This window comes from Mycteria americana, chromosome 8, assembly GCF_035582795.1.
Source record: "Mycteria americana isolate JAX WOST 10 ecotype Jacksonville Zoo and Gardens chromosome 8, USCA_MyAme_1.0, whole genome shotgun sequence".
NCBI classification, from domain to species: domain Eukaryota; kingdom Metazoa; phylum Chordata; class Aves; order Ciconiiformes; family Ciconiidae; genus Mycteria; species Mycteria americana.
Window position 1 is genome coordinate 27,314,861 of NC_134372.1, and position 26,535 is coordinate 27,341,395.

At 43.9% G+C, this 26,535-nt stretch overlaps 1 protein-coding gene and 1 long non-coding RNA gene across 18 annotated transcripts in view; both read left to right on the top strand.

The window, feature by feature from the left end:
• The first annotated feature begins 5,715 nt into the window (after positions 1–5,715).
• The window catches only part of CTCF (CCCTC-binding factor), a 38,052-nt gene continuing 17,232 nt past the window's right edge, over positions 5,716–26,535 (top strand). For 2 of the 17 annotated variants that reach the window (XM_075510359.1, XM_075510364.1), the window contains exons 1-7: positions 5,816–5,904; positions 9,682–9,786; positions 10,137–10,286; positions 13,786–13,878; positions 14,375–14,427; positions 14,518–14,630; positions 18,383–18,510. In XM_075510359.1, coding sequence (XP_075366474.1) covers positions 18,457–18,510 — 54 coding nt within the window. In that variant the 5' untranslated portion in view covers positions 5,816–5,904; positions 9,682–9,786; positions 10,137–10,286; ... (2 more) ...; positions 14,518–14,630; positions 18,383–18,456. Of the gene's footprint in view, positions 5,905–9,681; positions 9,787–10,136; positions 10,287–13,785; positions 13,879–14,374; positions 14,428–14,517; positions 14,631–18,382; positions 18,511–18,538; positions 18,691–26,004; positions 26,102–26,535 lie in introns of those variants that run through there. The other 15 variants (XM_075510357.1, XM_075510363.1, XM_075510365.1 and 12 more) reach the window with 14 other exon arrangements.
• LOC142413818 (uncharacterized) lies at positions 20,585–22,929 on the top strand. The gene is made up of 3 exons (XR_012776908.1): positions 20,585–22,585; positions 22,676–22,737; positions 22,833–22,929. It is a non-coding gene; the product is annotated as an uncharacterized LOC142413818 (long non-coding RNA).

The window sequence follows — 26,535 nt, forward strand, 5'->3', positions numbered from 1 at the left end:
TATCTCCAAGGATGGAGATGCCAGAACCTCTCTGGCTAACCTGTGCCACTCCTTGACCATCCTCACAGGAAAAGCTTTTCTGAAGTTTAACTTGAATCCCTGTACTTTGGTTTCAGTTTTGTGTTTGGTCTTTCACTGGGGACCACTGAGGAGCATCTGCCTCCGTCTTCTTTATCCCCCACCAGGTATTAATAGACACGGATAAGAAACGCCCCCAGCATTCATTTTTCCAAGCTAAACAGTCCCAGCTCTCTCAGCCTCTTCTTATATGATAGCTGCTCCAATTCCTTAATCATCTTAGTGGCCTTTATGGTCCTGGGAAGGGAGTAGGTTAAAGCAGCAAAGGCAGGGACCCCTGTGGCACTGCCAGCCACCTGCACCGGAGCAGGCAGCAATTGTATTGGCACTGCCAAGCGCTGGTGGAGCTGGGGATTTATGGCCCCCAGGCTGAGCAGGGTCCATGCATCAGTGCCTCCAAGTGTTTCTAAGCTACTCCCAGCTGGTTACAGCCTCCATGTCCTTTTTCCTCACTGGAGCAGGGCTTTTTGGGCTGGCTCAGGTAGAATGTCACGTGTGGCTGGACACGCAGGGCACAGCTAGCATGCAGTTCCATGCTAATGCTGCATAGCATGTCGCGGTGCATGGGGCGTCCCAGATGGGACACTGCCTTAGCGTAACCACTTTTGGATGCAGTTTTATTTGCAGATGGGATTACAGGAAGGGGGCAACCAGGGGACACTTTGCTGCATCACTGCTAGCTTAGCCTTCCTCCACCTTTGGGGGCTGGACAAGCCCCAGAAGGGATGTGGAATTTCTCCCAAAGCACTGCATCACACTGTCAGCTGTATGCAGCAAGAGATGTGGGATGTGGGTCCCAGCTAGCACATACAACTGTGGAAATGAACACCCGAGAGGTGGAAAGTGGTCCAGCCATCTTACACATTTGGTTTGGTTTCTTTTCCCCCTGAATAACTGCTGGAAATAAAAACAGGCCAGTGCTCCAGTGGCCAGAGCCACAAATTCAATTCACTCACCTATATGGGTGTCCTCCTTGCCCTGCCAAAACCTAGCCCCATCCCTGCAGTGCAATACCACCTTCCAAGATAAGCTACACCTTGGCCGTAGAGAGAACGGAGCAGGAAAGCAGCCTTCTGTCAGGGCAGGCTGGGAGCTGCAGGTCAGGACAAAATGACTCTGCTCCTGGAACTGCAAGGAATAGTCTCACTATTTATGTGGCTTTAAGAACATCCAGGGAAAACACCCCAAACAGATTCATTTAGAATCTATTGCCCAGCCCCTTGCTCTGAATGGGTCTATGCCAGCATCACCAAAGACCTCTGCCCCACGGACAGACACTGCCAGGTCACCTGAAATTGCAGGACTGCCCTTTTAATTGGAATAAACTCAAAAAAAAGTCTTGGTTTTGGGACAGCACTCACTGAAAACATTCGCTGCAGTTTGCACCCTGCTTGTTTTTTGGTTGGGTTTTTTTTTTTAGGGCTGGGGAGGAGTAGGACAACCTCACAAGAGCCAGCTGTTCAAAAGGAGGCAGGGGACTCAACTTTTCCCTCCAGGACTTAACATCTCCTCCAGCCCTTGTGCAGGAACCACACCGCTTCATGGGGTGAACTCCCTGGGAGCCACTCTCACAGCACACGGGGATAGACACAGCACCACAGAGAGTGTTTTGCAGCAGCGTGTTTGCTATTTCAAAGGAGACAGTGTGCCAGCACCACGTTTGTCAGCCAAATCTGTGTCAGCGCTTAAAACATCTCCCTCTCGTATGGACGTGCTTGTGCTCAGCAGCACCAATGACTGTTGCAGCTACTTGCTTTTCTTGTAGGAGCTGCAGCCCGTGGGAGGGTGTCTGTGTCATGGTTACATTACCCATGTGCTCCGGCTTTGGAAAGACGTTCCTTTTCCCCATTTACTGCGGTTTTCCTTTTAATTAAAGGGGAGCATATGGATTCTGGAGCACTCTGCAGTATTGGTTTTTACCTGCTGGTCTCAGGATAGTGTCCTGAGGAGCCCTTGCAGATCATCAGCACAAAATAACTGATCAGCCAATGTACCCTCCTCTTGGATGGCATTGGGGCTGGTGCAGCTGCCCAGGTTGTGACACCAAGAGCACCCACCAGCCAGGGTGACCCCAAGCAGACGCTGCCACTTTGGAGTGCCACAAGCTCTGATCAGCTCTCGTGTAAGAAATGACTTAAATCTTGATGCCGTTTGGGAATCTCCAGTTTGAGCAGCCTCAAAGTTGGACCCCTCACCTTATCCCAGGCTTGTATGAAATCATATTTCCAAGGCATTCACTAGGGCACTTAGAAATGATTCGAACAGCTAAGTAGTCTGCGTTGAATCACAGCAAAGCAACAACCTCCTCATGATCCTCATAGTGTGTTCCTCGCAGGGCTGTGAGGCACATATGTACGGGCTTGTTCTCCAAGGACTGCTCCTAGGGTGACAGCTGGGGCCTCATTTCATACAGAGACCAAAGTGTGCTCCAGGCAGTCTCCAAAACTTAATTTAATGCTGGCTCTCAAACTCGACTACTGTTTTCCTTAGAGCTGAGTGACGAGAGGGGTGGTGACTCCTGAGGGCTTGTACAGTGTGAGGGTGATGGAAGCACAGAGCTAGGGAGAGCAGGGAATGAGGGGGGTGAGCTCACCCGAGGCCTTGGCAAGGTGGTCAGGAGCTCCTCGGCTTCAGTTCTTGCCATTCTGCTCACGGGCAAGGTGTCTCTGGGAAAGGCCTCACTCAGGCAACTTTTCTAGAAGGAGCATCTGCCTCCAGGTGTCTAATATGGACAGGCTTGGAGGCTGATTTTCAGGAGCACCCACAATTAGGACTGAAGCTGGGGGCTTGAGTCCTCTGCAAATAAGCACAAAAGTGCCTCCAAGTGAGAAACCCAAGATGAATAGGTCAGACCCCAAGCACACGCTGATAGATGGTCTGGGACACTTCTGGCAGGAGAAGTCCAGGAATAGGTGTTTGCCAGAACAACTTCTGTTTCCTAAGCAGTGACATTCCTACTACAAAAGACAAGTGATCGTTTGTTATAGCATGGCTACAAACAAAAGGCAGAGGGATCATTAGCACTCATTTACTCCCAGCCCTGGGTATTTAAAGGAGCGTAAGAAGCAATTTTACATATAGCCAGTGCTCCTCTCCATTTTGATTCGTGCCTGAACTAAGTTTTGAGCTTAAGCAGGATTCATGGCTACACATGAAAGATATGCCATTCTCCCAAAAATTACAGCATGAGAATTGATGGGTTGACAGCTTAGAATAAATGTAAATGATTTTTTAAAAAATTCACACTACAGAATCTCATTTCCCCAGAAATGTTCTTAGCAGATTCTTCATGCCGTACTGCCTTAATTTCCTTTTACACCAACCTGTCTAGTGGACAAAGGGAAGGCAATGGATGTGGGTTTGTTTGGATTTTAGCAAAGCTTTTGATAGTCCAACAGGAGTTGGACTCAAAGATCCTCATGGGTTCCTTCCAACCCAGGATATTCTGTTTCTAGGATTCAAATTTCTCATGCAATGAAGACCCCAGAGGTCATGGTCATGGGCTACACCCTGTCACCTCTCATAATTAATGGTCACTTTTTGCCATTGCTTTGTAACTAATTTTTTTCTCCTTCAGCCAAGGCTGAAGAAACAGAGCTACATCCTGGTGACTCAACACAGCTCGTCCCCTCTGGCTACTCAGTAAGCTACAGTTCCCCCGCTGTAACAAATTAATGGACTCAGCCTGGCATCATAATCCTCAGAAGGGAACTTCGTCTCGGTTGTCAACAGCCCCAGAAGGAGTATCAGTGCTCACAGTGCAGCCCACAGCACTGCCACTGGTGCTCTGCTTCTTTGCAAGGACTGGGAGAGCTTAGGTGGGAGAAACCCATAAAGCAGGGTCAGGACCTGATCTTCTCACTCGTCACCACCTCTCAGCCAAACTCCTTCCTCACAGAGCAGCAGCCTGGCAGATCCTTCTCCTCTCCACAACTCAGCTCGACAAGACATAAGCATTATTCAGACTAGGATTTAAGGGCACAGTTTATACATGTTAATGTATGCTACATTTGTGTGATGGTTTTGTCACTTGCTAAGCAGGTTGGGGTAAAGCCTAGGCTGTTGAACAGCTTTTACTCTGCCCTGCAGTGACATCTCAAGAGGCAAAAATTTGGGGCAAGATTTTTAATATCAGTTTCAACTGTAACAGCCCTATAACTCTTTAGTCCTAGTAGCATGGGTTTGTGTTGAGGTTTCTTTACATTTAGTCTTCTCTCTGAATTCCTGGCCTTATTGTCCTCCAGGGATTGATAGGTGAGTAAAAGGAGCAAAAAATGCAGCTTCCTCCCAATGCATCTTATTTTTGAACTATTAATATTTTAGCCCATTACTGTAGCTCCATTTCATATGTTTCTATGGTAAGAAAATACAAAGATGATGCAGCATGAGCTCACAGAATTCTCCCCTCCTCTCAGCTTGCCTGTCAATCAGCTATGGGTCTGCAACAATGCTACTGGAGATGAGAAAGTATGTTAAATCCAGAAGATTCAGCACAGGAAACTGCAGAAAATGAAAGCCCCTGTGCTTTCTCATATAAATTCACACATCTCACTATGGATGTCGTGGCTGTTTCCATCTTTTGGGGGTGGAGGGGGAAAGTTTTGGACAGAAAACACTGTGGCATGTAACTTCTGATGGGCAGGACCCAACCTTGTTAACTTCCCTAGAAGATCCCTCCTAAATGCCTGGCACCACATTCACCATTCCCGCAGTGCTGAAGCTAACTTGGGCAGTTTGCCCCACTCGATTACAAGCTTGGCAAGCCCAAGGTCCTTTAAAACCACCAGGCAAACATAATCTAATTCCAGTAACTCCTTGGTATTTATAAAATTGCCCTACAACTTTCCTAGTGATTAATTCATGACAGTATTGACTCCTCTTCCAGCTTAAGAAAAGCTTTGGTCTTTCAAGCAGCAAAGAGGAAGGCACAGAGGAAGGCACAAATTTCAGTGTGGACTTTCACCGTGGCCTTATCCTCCTCACAAGCTCTTTCCCCTGGAGCCTGAGGCACAGCCTCCTGCTCTGGTGGGCCTGAAAGTTTCGCTTAGGTGAAGGGGGGAGTTTTAGCCTATGTGAAGCTTAGGAGACGTGTGCAGAGCCAGGGGTGAGGGTGTTTGAGGGTGTCTGGGGCTCGGGGTGCCAGTGACAGGGCAACGGGCCCTCAGAGCCCGCGCGGTTGAGGCACCAGGCGCTGGAGAGGCAGAGCGGCAGCAGCCCCACAGGGCTCCCAACGCACCCGCCGGCTCTGCCCGGAAGACGTCTCCCACGCGGTGCCGCCGCCGGGCTGCCTGCCACACCGGGAAACCCAGCGGCAAAGCCCGGGCAGGCTCCCCTGAGGGGCGCGGGGCCGGGCCGGGCCGGGCCGGGCCAGGCACGGCGCAGCCTCCCGCCGCCGCCGCCAAGCCCGCCCTCAACAACGCATGACGCACCGACGCACGCACAGGCGCGCGCCGGCTGACGCCGCGGCCCCGCGTTTGAAGTTGGCGCGCCATTCGCGCCCCCGTCCCTCCCACCCCGCCCGCCGCTCCCAGCCTGCCCCGCGCGGCCGCTTCCCTGCGCGCCGGCCCTCCCTCCTCCCCCCCTCCCACCCCTCCCCGCTCCGGCCGGCGGCCGCGGCAGCCGCGCTGGCGCAGGCGCACTCCGCCCGCCCGCCGCCATTTTGTGTCCGAAGCGACTGTGGAGCGATTAAACCGCGAGCGGGTGCTGGGCGCTAGCGGCGGCCGCGGCGGGGCGTGCGGGGCGCGGCGGCTCCGCGGGGCCCGTGGGCGGCGCGGGGCGGCGGCGGGGCCCGGCGGCCGGAGCGAGCTCGGCGGGGTGCGGGCGCAGGTAAGCGGTGGCGGGGGGTTTGCAGTCGCTTTCTCCGGCCTCTAGGTGTCACGATGGGGCTCCGGTTCGGCTGGGGCCCCGCAGCGGCCGCCGCCGGGGAAGCAGGGGGCTTTGTCTCCCTCTATCGTCCCCAGCGCGGCCGGCGCCTGCCTGCCACCGCCGCCATTCCCCACAGCGCGGCGCTGGGCTGCGGGCCCGCCCGGGCGTCCCTTTCCGCCGTCCCCGCCCGGCCGGGCCGCCGCCGAGCTGTCGGCCCCGACTCCATTTTCTTTCCTTTGTCTCCTCCGCCGCGCCACCGGGGCTGATTACCGCCCCCTCGCCGCCACGCGAGCCGCCGGCACCCCCTCTCTTCCCTTCCCCTCCCGTCCCTTCCTCCTCCCCTCCCCCGCCTTCCCCGCCCCACCGAGCCGGGCCGGGCCCGTTCCCCACCCGCCCCGTCGCCGCCGCTTACCCCCCCACACCCCCCCCACCCCGCCCCCGCCGTCTTCACGCGAACCTCTGCGGGGCTCGGCCCGGCGCCCTCCGCCCGCTGCCTGTGGCCTCCCTCGGTGTCCGGCCGGCTCCTGACCGCAGGGCGGTGGCGGCGGCGGCGGCTGCGTGTCCCGCTCCTGCCGGCCGCCGCCTCGCTGCGCTGGCGTGTGCTGCGGAGTGAGAGGCGCTGCGAGGCGCAGAGCGGGACTCGAGCTCCCTCTGCAAGGCAGGCTGAGCAGCGCCATGCAGCACCGGGACGCGGGCACGGCTGGGGGGCGCCCGCTCTCGCCGCGCTGCCCGGCCGCCACCCCACCCCCCCCCCCCCCCCCGCCGCTCCCGGAGAGCGGGTGCCCCGCCGCCCCCCCCCCCCCCCCCCCCCACCTCCGCGCCGCGCCCGGGCCCGGGGCCCCCGCAGGGCTTCAGGCCGCCGCGGCGTGGTCCGGAGCAGGCGGTAGCAGGGGAGCACCTGGACTGCCGCCGACGCGGCGACAAGTTGTGTCACTTCGACTTGGCCCGGGCTGCGGGCCTCCCGGGGCACGCTCCGGGGCGGCTGCCCCTCTGCAGCCGGGCTCTTGCTTCGGGATGGAGCCCGAAAGCCCATCACAAACCACGGTTTTATTCCCTCTCTTGCATGTGTTTGTGCTGTGGGAGAGGGGGGAAGCACAAAACCTGATTCTTTTTGTGATGCAGAAGAGGAAATCGCACATGCTCCCTACCCCAACAGTTGGTGTTTTGTTCTCTATGTCAACTTTAAATTTCTTTAGTAAATGTATTTATACGGTGTCGGATTTGGCCTTGCCTTAGCTTTGTGAAATGACTTTGATACAGGGGTTTTGTCATGTTGCATGCATCCTTTTCTGTGCAGTGTAATCCTCAGGACTTGCCTGCTGGTGAAAATGAGCTCGCTTTCCTGTTTGTGACTTCCTATTTTTTTACCCAGTCTTTCCTCCCCCTTAAATAATTGCATGGCTGTTCCTCACCTCCTGCCAGTTATTGAATCCTGGTAATAAACTCCAGAGGTGTTATTAGAAGCATCTGAAATACTGTTTACCACTTCCAGTATATGTGTGTTTTGTTTCAGTGGAGGAAGTGTGTAAATATTTTCTCAACTTCTCCAGTTTATTCTGCTTGTGCAGAGCCTGTTGAATTTGCAGGATTCCGTTGGGTATAAAAAATAGCTCCATATTGTATTCAAGCTGTTGTTCTTCCTTAAGTCATACCTAATGCTTTTCTTTAGTGCGGAAGACATCGTTAGGACTGAAGGAAGGAACAATTTGAGCATAAGGGCAAAGCAATGCTTTTTTTTCTTTTTTTAGGTTGATAGATACTTTTTTTAACTTCCATTTTGCTTTGCTTCTGGATGTATAGGGCTAGCTCAATTTTAATGTCCTCTGTACTTATAGTATACATGAGAGAGGTTATTAGGATGCACAGAATGGCTTCATTAATACTCTTGAAACTTTGTGTGATATTTTTGAGGAATAATGTCTGAGAAAAAGGTGCAAAATTTGAGTTCCTATAGCCTCAAGTGGCCCTACAACTGAAATAATACAGCAAGTCTCATCCAATTCAGACAGAGCTTGGGGAGCTGTCACTACAGTGTTAAGTTTGTTGGCAACTCATGCCTGCAGCGTTATTGAGGGAAAGAGCGATTTCAAGAACTGCTTTTTGTATTAGCAGGCTGTATCTTGAATATGAACTGTAGCTAATTTGTGTGTATCATTACCAGCTCTTGTGGCTGCAGGTTGATACCTGCCTGATGCGATACCATTGCTGTTGTCTTGAAAATGCCAGAAGCTGACCTGTGTTATTCTTGTGTTTATTCAGCATTTACCTGAAAAATCTAATTATACGTGATTACTAACTTGCTTAGGAATTTCTCTATAGAGCCTCCTCTGGAACTTAATTTCTTCTCTTTCCCTTAGTACTTCATGTCCAAGAACTCCTGCTTTTCTAATGAAGATCTTTGGAAGTCAGATGTTGAGCATTATTAGGCTTATCTGCTCTCTGAGAAGAGCCAGCCTATTCCTTGCCATTATCCCTCATACTTTAGCAGATTGTTCATCACTTGTAACAGCAAGCAGTGTCGAGCTCTGACCTCTGGATAGCTCTTCCCTAACAGTTTTTTGTACGTTAGCTATTTCAGGTATATTATATGCATTGATTATATTTGCATAAAAACTGCCTGATTTACCTATCCTGGCAAATCTTGCTTCTCTTACCTCTTCTTTACCAGAGAGGGAATGCTTGAGGGAGTAATAGAGCATTAGGATCACAAATACTGCTTCTTCCTGGGCTTGTATGTGCTTTAGAAATACACTGCTACCTGCACACGTGAAGGTGCACAGTGCCTGAACTGCTAGTCTTTGGCTTCCACAGTGGAGCTGAAAGAAACCAAAGCTTTGACTTGGTGGTTGTTTTGTTTGTGTTAACTTACTGAACTGTACTGATTTGTTTGCTTAACTTTTAAACCTCTGTTCATCCATTTGGCTCTAGTTCAGATGCCCAGTTTAGTCTTTGTTGTACTAAACCTTGAAATTTCAATACAGTGTCGAGCTCTACTGCTCTGCAATGCTACATGGTCTTAGAGATGCACGCAGATCCAGGAAACTTCCTTTTTTTGTTCAAAGGTTATATTTATTGCTCATAAAAATGGTTCAGAACATGGCTTTTGTTTTTTCAGATTTTTTACTGAAACTTAGAAAGAATCTTTGTCCTGTCCTGCCTGTAACTGAAGATGTTGCTTTTTTGTACTGAAGGATATTTGAATTTCATTTAAAACACCCTGTTCTGCTGTTCCTCGCACTTCTCTCCAATAATCCATCATTCTTCAGGATTTAAATGATATGCTTATTCTAGACAGATATTTAATAAGAAAACTAAATAGCTGCTCACCTGAGTGATCTCAATATTTTTTTTATTAACAAAAGTAACCTTGAAAAGAATAGTAGAATAAACATGAGGTGGGTAGGGAGTTTTATGTTTTGGGTTGTATGAATGTTCAGGTAACTGTACACTGAACAACTCAATTTTGGTGTCTAATATAAGTTAAACCTAGAGTGAAGTTTCCCTCATTTAATATTACAAGAACTTGGAAACTATCAAGTCTTAATGTCTTTCCAATATGGTTCTTAACAGGTGAAAATACAGAAGTAGTACAGAGACAACTCTCAAGAACAGTGTAGTTAGTGTGCGTTACTTAGGGGAGATCTATGATAGAACGGATTTCTGAAGAATCGTTCTTTAACTATTCCTGAGACGAAGTTGTGAGTCACAGATGTTTACAGTTGCATTTCTTATTTAAAGGTTTGTTTTTAGAGACCCTTCAGTTCCAGCCCTCCCGCTTTTTACTGTCAGCTACCTGAGGATTTCAGTGTGCTGTATGGAGCTGATACTAAGAGGTGAGGCCAGGTATGTTTAAAAGCATTTAAAAGCACAAGAAGTGTAGTGATCAGTTAGGATGTGCTGACCAGGTGACACAGGAGAGGGCTACTATAGTGGTAGCAGTGAAGCAAGCTATGCTACAGGTTATTTTCTTTACACCCTGTAGTTCAGGTAGTATGCCCAAATACATGTTGTTTTGTCAGTCAGCTACCAGCATCGTCTTATTTCTCTGCCACAGAAGCAAACCCATGATGTTTCTAAAGCTTCATGGGTTTCAATGAGAAGCTTCACTCAAATGTAAAGGCTGAGTAAGGAGACTGTGAACTAAATTAATTTTAAATCTTATTTTACCTCTCTTTTTTTTTTTTTCCCCCCAGAATCTAAAAATTTCTGTTGACATCATTGAACTTGTCAAATTCTAACAAAACAGAAGCTAAATCACAGATTGTTTGGAAAGTGAAATACACCTTTGTCTTTATTAATATGCATCATGATTAGAAGCTTGTATGTCTCTCAAACATCAGCAGGTAAAATAACTATCTGTAAAGTAGAGGAGAAAGTAGCTTGGTCCCACTATATGAAGAATATTACTTGCCTTAATTGGGATGTCAAAGTAATGCTTATTCCCTCTTTCAGGTATTTAGAATTAGGTTGCTGTTCTGAAAGCTTCTGAAATTCCTCTGTTGTGTGGTTTGGTGTGTTGGTTTTTTTGTTGGTTTTGGGGTTTTTTGTTTGTTTGTTTTGGGGGGTTGGGTTTTTCTTTGTTTTGTTTTTTGTTTGGTTGGTTTTTTTAGAAAACAAAAACAAGCATAAGACAAAACAAAAAAACACCCCCCCAAAAAAACACCACCAAAGTACATTGGGAGGTGAGAGATATGTTTGCCTTCACCAGTGGGTTTTTTTTTTTTTTCCATGTTTAACACTGGTATATCTCTAGCTGTAGTAATGGAAGGAATATTGTATAGTTGATGCCCTTTGGAACACTAGGGAAATTCCAGGAGGTCGGAGAAGTGCTGATGTATTGATACTAAAAGGAGATGGAGTGGATGAACGTGGCAGCTAGTAATGTAGTGCTGTGCAGACACACCTGAGCTACCTTGGTTATTTCACTAGCACTGCATGATGTTAATACATATAGAGTTTACATTATTACCAGCTCTCCCATTTATTCTTAGTACAGAATTTAGTTAACAAGGAGAGAAAAGTATGTAATTAATCCTTGTAAATAAGACTTTAAGGAAACTAGAGCTTATTAAATTTATTATTTGACTTTGTTAAAGGTATCTCTCTTGATGTTGAGGACCTTACAGAATACAAAAATTAGTACTGAATGCCATTCAGTTCAGATAGTTCAGGAACAGTCCGAGGGTGTACAAGACTGAATAGTTTCCATGGATGTTCAGCAAAAACTGGTAATTGCTTGTCACAATTTGTTTTCATTACTGATTTTGTTGGTGCAAAATGTCTGTTGATTTAAAACTTTTGCATGATAAAATTGTGGTTCACAGGAAGGCACATAGCACTAAGGCAGCTATCATGATTGTCAGGTGAAGTAGATCCATTCAGATGTGTGTGCTAAGGCTGCTGTACGTAAAGCTGTACACCTGGGAACAAGGCAATTCAGCTGAATTTAAATCAAGGCACATGGTATCCTAGAAAGCAGTGACTGAACTGCATTTTGGATTCATAGTGGAGAAACAGCTTAAGTATGAGTTTCCAAGGTGATGCTGTGACAAAGAAGCTAATGTAGTTCAAGTGCGTTAATGGAATGAGTAGAGATACATTCTTGCCTGTGTGGGGTGGGTTGAAGTCATTACCAAAATACTATGTACAGTTCTGGCTTTAGCACTTAGAAAACAAAAAAATTACTGGCTGCAATGGGGATTAATCTCCAATTTGATGGAGAGCTAGGAAGTAATGCCATGCAGTGAAGTGTTAAAAGAGTTTACTGTGCAGCTTCTTGCCAAAACTGAGAGGTGACTTGATCGAGTCCTCTGATATCTCCCTGGCAAGATAATACTGGATATTAGTGAGCTTTTTTTAATCTTGCCGACAAACATAAGAATTTGTAGCCAGATAAGTTCAAATTAAAAGACTAACTTTTTCACAGTGAAGGTTATTAACCATTGGATTATGATATGAAGAGCAGTCATGTATTTCTTAATTTCTTAACATCTTTGAATCAAGATTGTGGAAAAAATTCTGAAAATTGCTTCAGCTAGCTGCAAGGTACTGAACTTTTGTTTTGTATACATTTAGAGAACTGTAATTCATAAGAGATCAGACTCGGTGATCGAATGAGAGGTGATCATGCTAAAGAAAAAAGATAGGGAGCAGCTCCTCTTCTCTTTCACCAGCTTCCCTCTTTTTGAACAGAGATAGGTTTAGGACATTTCCTTAGAAATATAGAACATGATCAAGACAGTAAAATCTTCTGGACAGGAGGAAGTAAGCAGGTACTGATATATATTGGAGGTGTGTTAAAATAGTGTCCTATATGTATTTAATCCAAACTTGTGACTGTAAAAAATCCTCGTCTGTGGCTATAGTATTAGTGAGCTGTTGGTAGGATAGATGTTACTCTTTTTGCTGCCAGGGCACACTGCTGGCTTGTGTTCAGCTTGCTGTCTACCAAGTAGCCCTAGGACCTTGTCAGCAGCATTGCTGTCCAGTCAGTCCCAAGCCTGTATCACTAAAGGGGTTCTTTCTTCCCAGTTCATAGCATGGGAAATGCTAAGTGAGGGTGAAGCAAGGTGATTTTTATTGAATCCACTTCAGAAAATATAGTTCAGTAAAATTGTTACTCATTTTATGTGTTATATAAAATTGTTTATTGAATCATGTTTTATATATTGCATTATATGTATTGTCTGAAGTTACTTCATAATGCAGTGGTCCTCGTTTTAAAGTGGATGCTGAGTGATACTGAATTAATCAGGAATGAAACTAGGGAGAGTAAAGCTGTAGAAGAAGGAGTAAACAACACTTAATAATTCTGAGCTATGATAATGCATCATGTGTGGAGACTTGACACAAGTGTTTGACACTTTCTGAGCTCTCCAGAATGTTACAGTGAGTAGCCTGATGGTGGACTAAGCATCTCTAGGTGGAGATTGCTGAAAGCTAAAAGTACTTTTCATGTATTATGTATGTTAAAGGTGGGAAGGGGGAAATGTAAGCTTGAGAACTGTCTCAGCTGCAGAGCTAACTTGCATATAATCCATGTGCTCCTCTGGATAGTAATTTCAACAGAAGCACCTCATGCTTGACTTTGGCAATTCTGGTTTCTCCTGGCTGTTTGTAAGAAGGCAAATAGGGTATCTCTGCTGCTGCCACTTGTGTTCTTTGCAGAAATTCAGTCTGTGTCCACCCTGATTGCTATTCTGTCATGTGGTTCCTAGCACTCACACAAGGCCAGCTTTTTAGGTAGATGCAATGGGTTTTGTGGTGAGCCTGTACCTTGTAGGGGTAAGAAATGGGGAAAAGACACCACAATTGATGGAAAATCTATTTTGGTAAGAGACTGTGGAGATACTTGTAGATTCAGAAAGGGATCAGCAAGTCCAAAGGCTAAGATCCCTAATCCTATGGCTGGGTGTTGGGATGAGGGTGGTAAACCACAGACGTGACTGATTGCTCTCCCTACACAGCGTTTCCTGCTTGAGTTTTTGGAGACAGACTGCTGGACTAAATGGACACTGATCTGTCCTTGCAGGGCATTTTTTTTATGTTAGTGTTGGAGAAAGGCTTTTTTTTTTTTTTTTCCCCCTCCCCCCCCCCCCCCCCCAACCTATTGATAAAAGCTATGCAAGTAAATCTACAGCTCTTGCTATGTTGGGAATAACACCAGCACATTTAGGGAATTAAAAGTCATGGCTTCCCTGGAAAATTAAGTTGGCTTGCATTGGGACTGTTTTGACCCCATCTCCTTCCACTTGTGTGCTCACAATTGCATTGCCAGGCAATGAGTTGGTCAGTTGAATTTACTTCCTGTGTGCATCCATCCATTCTCTTCCCCCAAAAAAGGTGGGGGGCAACTAGATGAGAGTGGATGTGGAAGAACTGCAGCTCTGAGTTTGATTTAAGCCTTTGTGGAACCATGCTTCAAAATATTTTGGGGTAAGTAGAGGCTTTCTGAAAAGATAGTTGAGACCACAAGTACTAATGTTAGCATTTGGATATTTGTAAACTTTCTTTACTTTCTTGAAATAGAGCAGTAAACTTTGCTGTATGTTTAAAATCACTGTCAAGGGAATTTGAATGCTCCAGTTGTTTAATGATGAAAGAGACATCGTTGCTCTGGACTGGCTTCTGGAAGAGCATTTCACTGCTGTGGAACCAGTAGTGATTTTTGGCCAATTACTTCACCTTCTCATGTAGTTTCACTGTCTCTTTGTATGCAGTTTGCAAACCTGTTTCCTTGAAACCACCTCTAATGTCCAGAGATTTAAAATGAAAGCAGGAAATGCTACTGAATTAAAAATGCCCCCCTATTTTGGGTTGTACGTACTTGACATAAGTGTAACAATACAACATTTTAAAACAGTAGCTTTCTTCTACGTGCTAAACTGTTTGCAGTGGAGGTGCAATATAAACTTTAATCTTGCTTTCCCAGTATGTACTGCAAGAGAACCCTTTAGAGGCGCTTCAGGAGTTTTCAGATTACAGGTTGGAAAAATCAAATTTTTGAAGGCTAGTAGTTTCAGTCAAAGATTATCAGATTATTAAAACCTTTTTTCTTTTCTTTTCTTTTTGGAGGATGGAAGAAGTTAGTGTTATCCAGCATTCCTGCTGAGTATATAACTTACTGCCATTTCTGATCTTTGAAGAGAGATTTATCGCTTCCTGTGGCAATACTGAATACTCAAAAGGTACTCATTGATTATTTGATCCTTGCCTACCTTCCGTATTAATGCACTCTTCTCCTTCCTGCTCAGGAATGACCACTGTTGACTCCTACCTACTCTGAGCTACTAGAGCATTATATGAGACCAGAGTAGTTTATACTTGGCTCCTGTAGTGTGTGTGGAAATAGTTTTGTCCTGTTGAAGCAGCTGCATCCTCTCCCTGTTCTACCAGCATTTTGACCTACATGAAGAAGAATTTGGCAGCTTCCATGATGGTATGATGGAGCAGACTATCAAATATTCAGATGTCTAACTTGCCTGACAAGACATTTGTAATGTTTTTGGAGACATCTGCTTTGAGTGGCTTGTGCAAACAAATCCTTAGGGGTGTTTTCTCCAGCTCCACCAGATTCAAAGAAGGGAGATAGCATTGAATGTTTGTCCTGCTTTGTTATCGGTCTGGCTCTCCCTGTTTAGCAGTACTTGATCCAGTGCAGTTGTTGGTGGTATGATGTTTTACCGTTTGTTCTTGTCCCAGAGCTGCCTTTTCAAACAGGGTGTCCCATTCTGGCAGCCAGGGAGCCTTTTCAGCCACCTTCTGGCACTCAAGATATAACTCTTGTTAAGATTCTGGAGAAAAGAGCACACAGTAGTCCTTGTTTCTTCACAGACAGATTTTTCTTTTTTATTAGTTTGGGTTTCCTCATTGTGGTCCTGGGTTTTCTCCTGCAAATTAAAATAAATAAAAATGAGGTCCTTGCTTCCACCTTTTCTACCTGAAGTTCATATAGGAGCCTTGTCTGATGTTGATCTTTGTACATCCCTTCTTTGACTTCATATCACATGTGGTTTTGTGTCTCCTAAACAATGATACACTAAGCCTGTGCTCTTCTAATGCTGCTCCCTAAATATTAGGTGGCTTTGTGTATTCACCGCTGTGAAAGTGCAGATCACTAGTAGATTGCCAAGAATGACTGTACTTCTGTACATTAGCTAAAGAACTGGTCAGTGTTTGAGATCTTGCAAAAGTGTTTCATGTCTAGAACTTGTTCAAGTTCTAGAACTCGAACTTGTGTGGAAGCGAATGCTGAGACCAATAAATCTCTCTGTCCTAAGAGCATTATAGTTATGACTGCATAGATGAAAAAAAAACTCACTATTTTTGTGTTTGAAGTTTAAGTAGATCCTTCATTTTATATAGTGCTAGGGAACGGTAAAATAATTTGGGTTGGGAGGGACTTCTTGTGGTACCCTGGTTCAACCCCTGGGTCAGTGCAGGGCCAGCTTTGAAGTTAAATGGGGTTGTTTAAGGTTGTATTTCACAAATATTTTCAATAGCTGAAAGATTAGAGTTTCCACAACATCTCTGAGCAACCTGCTCCAATGTTTGACCACTCTCATTGCAGCTTGCCTGTTGCATCTTGTCCTTTCGCTGTGTACCTCTGAGAGTGTGGTTTCGTCTTCTCTCTGCTCTTCTGTTAAGTATTTGAAGGTAGCAGCAAAATCTCCCCTTAGCCTTCTCACAGCTAACTGTGTCGGTCTACTCTTGTAGGTCTTGTACTCTAGCCACCTCATTGTTTTGACAGCCCTGTAATGAGCTCTTTCCAGTGTATGTCAGTGTACTAAGCTCAAAAATAGGCATGTGGAGCACTTAAATTTCCAGCTTATCCCTGTTTTCCTTCAAGTTTATCAAACCTTGCCTGTATGTCAAAGATCTGATGGGAATGTAAATTTATGCAAAGTATTTTATGGCAGAAAATATGCTGGTTACTGTTACAGTAGTAGGCTGTCTTTCCAGTAAAGGATTGAGTGGCTTTTCTTCCCTCTGGGACATTACCATGGAGTGAACCAGAACAAGTATGCCTTGCATTTTTGAAGTATGTATGTTTGCAGTGCTGGGAAACTTTGCTCCTTGGGTTTTACATTAGTAGGCTGATGTTCCTTGAGCAGTGTCTGAGCTGCTTACTTCAAAACATCTCTTTAAAAAACTCCAGTAAGCTGTTTCCTTAAGCAGAGTCAATACCTTGGAAGAGAGGAGGGTGATGATTGTGCTTTGCATTAACCCACCATCAGTTGTAATCTGCAGACATCCCTGTAAACTATTCTGAATTTGTGTTGTCTGTAGTGTGGAAAAGAACTACAATTATTATTGTTTTGTTTCTCTTTTCCCCTGCTAAGAGTTTGGGTACAATCTTTATTCAAAACAGATCTCTCCACTGTTAAGTTATTTACCAAGCAGAAGATTAGGTTTTGAAAATTGGAAGAAAACTATTTCTCAATTCAAAATTTCAGGAAAACCAAAGTTAGGATAAAAGAATAGCAGTAGATAAGAGGACGCTTCCATTCAGTTAAATGTGCTCTATTGAAGAGTCCTGGTGTTTTTCATCCAGTGACGAATCTTCTGAGATGATACAGTTCCATGCAGATGTGTTCGCTTTGCATCAAATGTCTTCTGAATGGAGAAGTCTTTCACTCTTAAGGCTTTTCTGTGTTAATTTACAAGTTTTTACGTTTTAGGAAATAGCAGTCTTCTCCAGGGTCACAAGTTGGGAATAAAAACTCAGGTACTAACAGTAACTATTCTATATGCCTACCGCTGTTCGCAAGCTCTCATCAACACAGAACCTGGCAAGGATGCAGCTTGCGTCAGCAGTCTTAATGTGCCCTTAGCAGTGAAGCGCACACCACGTATCCTCTGAGCATCCCCTTTTCTGGTCAGTGAATGTATATAGCATATGTGATTTTTACAGAATAAGCATTAAATAAAAAGAGATCAATTACAAATGCTTTTTTAAAAGCTTACTATCACTGAGCATCCACAGCTCCAATGAACTTCTTATCAGTAGTGCTCTTTGAAGCTGATAAACAATTAAAAATAGACTTGCCAAGGAAAAAATGCAGCTAGAACCCAGATTGAGTGCCTTGTACTAAATAAATGACAGAAGAACCAGGGGGAAAGGTACTTAAATTCAAAGGGCGTAGAACTAGTGTGAAATTGAACACTGCTTGGCCCACATCACTGACTGCAGCGAGAATATGTGCCTCGCTTGAGAATTAGTCCTGTGGAGTTGCTTACTGTTCCCAGGGTTTTTAGCATGTATGCACACTGAGGACTGAAAAGGATTACAGATGAGAAATAATGTGCTGTCTTGTAAATATTTTAGTTCTGTAAATGCGAATATTTTAAGCTGTAATTGATTAGGTAATGAAGCTAGCTTCACAACTCTTCAATCAGCTGAGGCTGTTCTTCCTCACAGTAACAAGGTTAGAAGTCTGTTAGAGCTGATTTTGTTACTTTATGGATAGTGTTACTTGCTGCATTGACAGTATGTAACAGGTTATGCTTGCTCTAATTTACACCTCTTTAACAATAAAAACTGCTTTTGTGTTGTGATTTGGTATTCCATAGCACAGGAGGAAAAGGACATCTGAAGTAGGCATAACCAGCTCTAAAGTGTCATGTCGCATTCTTAATTTGATGTGAGGCATACAGAGTTTTAGGCTGTAAGAACTGTAAATGCTAAAGAGTTTGAGAAGAGGTAGAGAGAGGAGTTTGTAAAATGAGTTCATTCTTCCTGGTAAAAAGTATTAAAGCCAATTAAAATACTCTTTTGGTTTTGTTTAATGCTTTTTTGATAAGTGAAGGGGTCCTCAAGCAGTTAGCAGTGCTATTCTTCTTAGAGGTGTGGGACTACACATTTTCTGTTAAGCATTAAACATTCAAACAGTGCTTTTTTCCCCCACCCCCCCTTCTCTTCCTTTTCTCTTTTATGTAGTTTCACTAGTACGACTCATCTGTTCTGTTCCAGAGTGTGTTCTGACATCAAGAGCTGCATGAAGAATAGCCAGCATGAAGAGAACAAATCAGTCCAGGCAGAAGTGCAGAGGCGTCAAGAACATAAATGTAAATTAAGGGTTTTTAAACTGTGCTATGCGTTCCATGCCGAGGCAGTAGTTTCCTGAACACTTAAAGCTTACGCTGTGCTGGAAGAAACCCTCTTGCCGTGCTTCTCTTTTGGCTGGCCTGAGTGTTTGGGCACACCAGAGACCTGGTCTGGATGGAAATAAGTATCTTTTTGGCTGGGTGAGTTCTGGCCTGGATGAGTTCTGGCCTGGATTAGTTTCCTGACCAGTTAGCTGCAGTCTTAGAAATGCTTGCACTAACACAAGGAATAGTTGGGGTGATGTGGGTGGGAACGAGTGGGCACTTTAAAGGCAGGGATGGCTTCTCTGATGGAGTTAGTGTGTTTGAAAATGAGGCCTTACTCCTGGTGGAAAGGGTTTTTTCCTCCAAGGTCAAGTGCCTTTGTGGGAATCTTCTTTTTTTGCTTCATCTGCTTTGAACATAGACTGTAAAGGCACTTCTGGGGCTTGATGTATAAGCCTATGACACACAAATGAATTAGGTGTGTGTATAAAATGGATTAAACTGCTTCAAACTTCGGCATGAGAACCACTGTCTAGGGTTCGCCTGGGTTTAATTCTGTTTACATCTGTTCCAACATTGATTAATTCAGATGAACTTTTCTGTGATCTGTGATTCAGAAGCAAGGATGACTTAATTTAGGCTCCAGGAGTTTTTCTTGTCCATCACCCTTCTGCCATAAGTGTTTTCAAAACTATCCTGGAGTTTCCTGTCCCTGCTGCAACAACAGTAAACTACACCTCTACATTTGACAGCCTGACATTAGCCTAACTAGCACTGACTTGAGTTTTCCTTTCCCTTGCAGCAGGGTGCAATTTGTGAGGTGACTAATAGTTACTGCATGGGCAGCTGTTGTTCATGGGGTAGGACCCATGTTACCATCCCAGGGATGAGCACTTCCTGCTCCTCTGATTTGAAGTCTGAATTCCCTTGTCCAGGCAGAGTATCACTACTTAATGAGTACTCGTGCAAAGATAAAAGTAGTAGCTGTTCCCCAAGAGTTTGTTCTTGGATACTTGTTTATCTAGATGAAGCCTTAGAGGAAAACAAAATCCAAATACTTGTAGCTTATTATGAAGTCTCCAGAATGCCATGAAACTTGTTGCCCTGGTCTCTTTTCAGGTGTGGTAGTGTTTGGTGTTGCCATTTTGATATCATGCAACACTACATCAGATGGCCAAAGAATCCTGCTCTGGTCTGACAGATTTTGAAGAAACACCTTTTTTTGCTGTTAGCAGTTTGCTAGTAGCCTAAATGTTTCCTGCACTAAATGTTTCCTGCAGTTTCCTGCGCTTGGGCCACAGCAACCCCATGCAACGCTACAGGCTTGAGGAAGAGTGGCTGGAAAGCTGCCTGGCAGAGAAGGACCTGGGGGTGTTGGTTGACAGCCGCCTGAATATGAGCCAGCAGTGTGCCCAGGCAGCCAAGAAAGCCAATGGCATCCTGGCTTGTATCAGAAATAGCATGGCCAGCAGGACTAGGGATGTGATCGTGCCCCTGTACTCGGCACTGGTGAGGCCGCACCTCGAATACTGTGTTCAGTTTTGGGCCCTCCACTACAAGAGGGACATTGAGGTGCTAGAGCGTGTCCAGAGAAGGGCAACGAAGCTGATGAAGGGTCTGGAGCAGAAGTCTTATGAGGAGTGGCTGAGGGAGCTGGGATTGTTTAGCCTGGAGAAAAGGAGGCTGAGGGGAGACCTTATTGCTCTCTACAACTACCTGAAAGGAGGTTGTAGAGAGGTGGGGGCCGGTCTCTTCTCCCAGGTAACAAGTGATAGGACAAGAGGAAATGGTCTCAAGTTGCGCCAGGGGAGGTTTAGACTGGATATTAGGAAATTTTTCTTCACTGAAAGGGTTATCAAGCATTGGAACAGGCTGCCCAGGGAAGTGGTTGAGTCTCCATCCCTGGAGGTATTGAAAGGACGTTTGGATGAGGTGCTTAGGGACATGGTGTAGTGGTGGTCTTGGCAGTGTTAGGTTTACGGTTGGACTCGATGATCTTAAAGGTCTTTTCCAACCTATACGATTCTGTGATTCTGTGATTCTGTAAATGGAAGCCTAAATTAATGCGTGAGAGGGAAAATGGCCACAAATACTTGTTGATAAAACTATTAACCTTTTCCAGTATCTACCTACAATATTAGGCTTTACTTTTTGTGGCAGTGGATTTTACAGGCTATTTTAACCTGAAATAGTTTTCCGTTGTTCCCAAATTATTACCTTCAAGTATTCCAGTGGTCTTTTGTGAGCTCCTTCATCACTTTTATATTATGAAGAACTGTAAAAGGGAGGGACTGATTAGTTTTATGATCCAGCATCAGCTGAAAATGAATTCCTCTGACTGCTACTTTTAAAGTATAAATCTTTCTGTATTTTACACCTGATAAAATGGCATGATTGTCCTTCTGATGTGAACTGTCAGGTTAGCAAAATAAAATACCTTTCTGAATATATTAAAAGGAAAACATTTCCAAAAAAAGATTGATATGGAAATGTTTAATTCACATTTCCCTCCATTCACTAGAGAATTCTGTGTGTGACTAAAGAACTAGTGTCATCTAGTGAGACTGCACTAGCAGTTATTGGAAGAAATAGAGAAAATTTAAAAGTAAAATTTAAAAGAATGTTAGATAGGAAGGAGAAGTTAAGGAAGAATGGAACAAGGTTTAAGAACAAGAATATTTACTAAAATTGTCCCTACGACCTTTTCAATAGAATTTTAATTTTCCAAATCTAAAGGAAAAACAAGGAAAAAGTTGTACTTCCAGAAATAAAGCTGAAATGCTTCTATCAGACTGCTTTCTTCATTAAGGCTTACCATGTCAAGTTAAAAGTTAGTTATAGCCCAAGTGACTTGAGTGTGTGGGGGATTTGTTGTCAGTAACTGCAGTGATTTATTCTTCTTCTTCACAATTTTTCTTCTTTCAAGCAGTTGACATTACTGTATTATGCTTTCCTCTCCATTGTAGGCTACAGCTTATTACAGCAGAATTAGCAGTATTCTGGAAGAGCCGTGATACTGGGGCCTTTTGCCACTGTCAGGTGCAAGGATTAAGATGGAGCTTGTTCTGCAAACAGCTGAGGAAAGATGTGGAATCGAATTTCCTTCTGTCTTGCTGGGGGACCCTGTGTATATACTCTGTGTTCATGTCAGGCACACGTCTTCCCCTGAGTTCTTGATCCAAAGTAACAGGTTAACTTTATCCTGAGTAATTGCAGAAAGCCACAGGCGTGTGCTACTTGCTGACTGAAAAATAAGGGTCAGTGCTGACTGAAGGTTCTCATCGCTTTGAATTATTTCATGAGACATGATGAATGTTTGAAAGAGCTCTGCTAAGATCCCTAGGCAGGAGCAGCAACTAGGAAGATTACTTTTGTAGGTTACAGAAGGAGGGGAAAAGAAGGGGAGAAAAAAAGGCTGGAGGTAGTTGTAGAAATGTCACAGGATGCATTTTGATTCTAATTCTACACCAAGCTGGCTGTGTAATGAATGTCCTGCAGCCAGGGAGATGGCTTGGCTGTGCTCTTGGGAGTTCATAAGGGTAAAAGGTAAAGATTACTTTTGATAACATCTGGCCCAAAGTGTGCTACCTTTGCATAAGTGTGAGTAAAAGGTAACTTTGGTTCACAATTAACAACTAATTGAATAAAATAGTAGTGTTTGGGATTTGATCACAGTTAAATGCTATTGACTTTAAACAGGAAGGTGCCCACAAACTGGCTGTGGCCCAGAGGGTTGCAGGAAGCTTGAGAGGAAGCAATTTCACTGAAGTGTGCACTTGGTGGATGGCAGGATGGCACAAATTGGAGTGACACAGCTCAGTGTAGCCACCTGGCTTCTGGGATACAAGGTTCTTGGTGCTGTGATTTGCTTAGAGCTTTAAGCTGGCACTGCTGCTTAAGGTGGCCCTGGCACTCTTAACCTGCTCCCTTACCTCTGTCTGCCCAAGTATTTGTGTGGGGAATTGGATCAGGACTGAACATGTTCTAACATAATTAACTGTTTTTCCCTGCATTAGTTTTCAGATGGACTTAGTTCTTGATTGAGTTTATTGTGGTGAGTGAATTTTTCTGTCAATGCGAAGGAAGGGAAAAGGTGAGAGCAGCTCTTTTGGAAGCAGTGCCGTGTTTTCCTGTCTTACAGGGATTATGAAACCATTATGCAAGTTAAGAATCTGGTCTCCTATCTTGTTAATGGGGAGAAAGGTGGGTTCCTCTAGATGGCAATTTAGTGTAGGGATCCACTTGAAAGCTTTGGATCACTCTCTGGAAGAATGTACTCTTCTCCCTGCCTTATTTAGGGAGGCCAGCCTTCCAGCACAGACACCTTAGTTAGGTGACCGTCAGCAGGACTCCAGATGCTCTCAAAACTGTCTGTCTGCATCCAATCCCTTTGCAAGGTCAGTACTTAAGGAAACCATCCTTCTACAACTGTATGTTTGCAATTGCAGCTGTCATTCATGTAGCTTTTTTTACATATTTCTTGGGGCCTCTTCACATTGACAGGCCCATTTTTGTACATAGAAAAAGCTTGTATAATAAAAAGTGACATGAGGAGTCACTTTTTAAAAATGAGGAGTTTATTAACCCATGATGAAGTTCTGTTGCTCTTCTGGTCTAGGTTTCTTGGCTTTCCTTTTCCTTACTCTTTCCAAGATGCTATAATATTTCTCAAAGTAATTGCTTAATAGTGAATTAATGAGACTGCTTTTTTTTTTTTTTTTTCATTTAAAGCTGTAATAGATGTTTGAAGTAGTGCATTTGATTTTTTTTTTCAGTGCCAGTGTTGTAAGTGGCAAGGAGGAAATTAAAAAACAGCTAGAGATGGGCATAGTAATCATAACCAGTGGCATGGAATTTAATGCAGTAGGCAAATGAAAGCTTTAAGTTTCCAGCATGAGAAAATTACTTAATAAAAGAAACTGATCCTAGCTTTCTAGTTTCTGCTGTTGGTAGTAAATCTTTCATGTTTTGTGTGTGATAGAACTGTGAAAATATCCTCTCCCAAGTTATTCACAGGATGCTACCTGTTCCTTGAAGTTTTGTGAGCTTTGTCAAGTAGTTTTACATTCTTAGGCTTATCTTTAAAAGAAAAAAGAGGATAAAGTTGGTTCCCTCTTTCTCCTGTTCCTAAAGAATTCAACACAGGATTCTTAAGCTTTTGTACAACTTTTATTTACAATTGGATGCTTAAGTAACTCCACCTCTATTAATCTTTGATATTTCTGTGGGCAATTAGCAGCAGAAATGGACAAGAGTCTACTATGAAATTTCAGTCTCTGTGTATAATCTGAGTTCTCAATAACCTATGGGTCTTAGGCTTTATGCGCAGCCAGCCTGTTTGGATCCAGCTGAGCCTCTTGAGTGTAGTACCATGGCTGAACTCCTCCTTAGAACCACCTTGAGTTCAAAAGCTTTATAGCAGTGTTTGTGAAGTGCTGAGACCAAGCTAGCAAACTTTTCTCAGGGGTGTGTGGCCCTATGCAGAGCTCTTCAGGCATCTTCCTACCACTTTCCCAGCTGTGTCAGGAATTTTTGATTCTAGTGCCACACTGTGTGGAGAACAAGAATTGGTGTGTTTTTAAACCCAGAGAGGGGAGCTTTGAGAAGAGATTGCACATACACCTATTCTCATATATAATCTCATATTCTGGATTTGTTGCCCATCTAGGGGTGGTACTGATATGCCCAGGAGACTGGGAGCAATTGTAGTGAACAGTGAATAAGAGCAGCGCTAGAAAAGGCTATACTTGATGCTTTGTGTTTTATATATGTCTGTTTATCTTAGAAAAAGTTATTCATGCCATATTAATCTCTAATCAGGGAAGCCCTGCTGGAGGAAAAGCAAAGGCCTCCCACCTGTTAAACTGCCTTATCTTTGACTATGTTTAGCTGGGAGGCTTTTCAGAAGAAAAATATGGCTATTTCACAATGGGGAAGGAGAATGGCCAAGTACTCCTGCAGTTACTTTGTATCTACTAATGTCCTTAAATACTTACATAGACATACATATTGACTGCAAGCAGGAAGAAAAAGAAAAAATGTCTGTTTGTCCATAAACCCTGTTGGATTTTTTTAAATCTTTCTCTTGCTTTATTGGCAGAAATACTGCATGACTGTAGACTCTTAGGTGAAGTTTTTGCTTATTCCTCTCTTCAGCTTTCAAAGGTTCACAGGGTATGTGGGAGAAACATAAGTCTCCCATGTTTTAACATAATGCTTTATTTCCACTCCCGTATCAATTTTAATAAGTTGCTAATCCATAAGTGTCAAAGCCATGACAATTTGAGTGGGATGTATATGTGGATTGACTTGAGTTCAAAGTTTGAATGTGTTGCAGGGTGGGTTTTTTTGCTTGCAGTAATGTAGCTGCTGATAGTTTCATTATTTTATGAAGGCCAGAAATTTATTGACAGCTAGCATTTGACTTCATTGTTTCTATTGATTTTTTTTATTGTTTTCCTCCAGTGAACTATATATTACAGCACTAAATCTACTTTTCAATTGCTTTGACTGTCCCACAGTCTTTAATGAGACTGTGCCTTGTTTGGCAAAATTAAATATTTTGCTGTTATTTGGTCCATGAAGCTTGATGCAGTTCAGGGTTTGTTTTTTTAACATTGGCTGAGAGGCAGGCAAATGCCTCTTTGTGATGGTAGCTTTATTATAAATAACCCAGCTAGAAAAACATGTGATGGCAGTAGCCATCCTAATATATAAACATCTGTCTCTGGGTTTGTATTGTCTGATTGACATCTACAGCAAGTTGTCTCTAATGCTTGTACAGTTAAGATTAATGCTGTTGTAGGACTGCATTAATTGAATGCTATGACTCTCAGTCTTTTTGTGTTGATGTGGTGAGTTTTATCAGCCTTGCTGTACTGGAGGTTTTCTTAAGTCATGTTTCTGAACGTTAAGAGTTTATACCTTCGAGCTGAATGCTTTGCTGGTTAAGTGTGAGGCTTTTGGAAGGGACCCAGGACGGCAGAAATGTTGTATTGTAGTTGGGCTGAGACTTTCTCCCGTTAGTAGGGCTGTTGGCATTAAATTACTTTCTCTCAAGCAAACTTTTGATTCCTTTCATTGGAATAAGGTGTTAGTTGTATCAAATGCATACCCCATCTTATTTCTGCTTGTTTCAGTTTTTTAGATGAGCTGCCCATCAATTATTTGAGCAAGCTTAGGTCTGTTGTTCAGAATGTCACAACTTTTTACCTGGCTAATTGGATTGTGACAGTGCATTGAGCTGTTTAGTGACACAGGGTGTCTCATTTGAGTTGGTAGAGCCTGTTGAGTGAGTATGTGTGTAAAGGCTAGCTTGAGCTATTACGTGGGAATTGTGGTGTTGATTTCAGATGTTCTTTGCTCTTTCCTTGGTCAATCTCCTTATTCTGGAAGCTCTTATCTTGCTTTTTTCAGTCTTGATTTACCAAATCATCTTCTGTTAACCTGCTCCTTTGTTTTCCTTTTTAGATTCAGTCATTGTGGAACTAAGCTATTGGTATAAGGTACAGTAACTGGTAGGAAGAGAGCTGAAGATAAAAGCCAGAAATAAAATGTTGGGAGAATGGTAAGACAAAATATGTTCAGCAGTTTTTATTCCTAGTGTTCCTCTATAATGGTCTTAGTTGTAGCAAACGATGTGTTCTCTGAAATATTGGAAACTTTTTCTCAGAACTTGGCTGGGTAATTTCTAGGAGTGTAAATCTGTAAAAAGTTGAGGAAGAACCGCTTCTATTAAAATTAGTGGAAACTGAAAACTTCCATTTCCTCAGCAAGCTGCAGGATCACATCCAGTGAGTTGATTGCATCTTCTGGTGACTCCTTCAATAAATATAAAACTTTCCTCTAAAACCCACTTTGTGGAAAAGGAGGATTAAGTTTAAAAAAAAAAATAGAGGAAGGAAAAAAGCTAGCAAATACTTTTGAGAAGTGACATGGACAGGTAGTGCGAAGCTCACCACAGCAGAGATGGAGAGTCTTTCCAGAAAGCTTATTTAATAG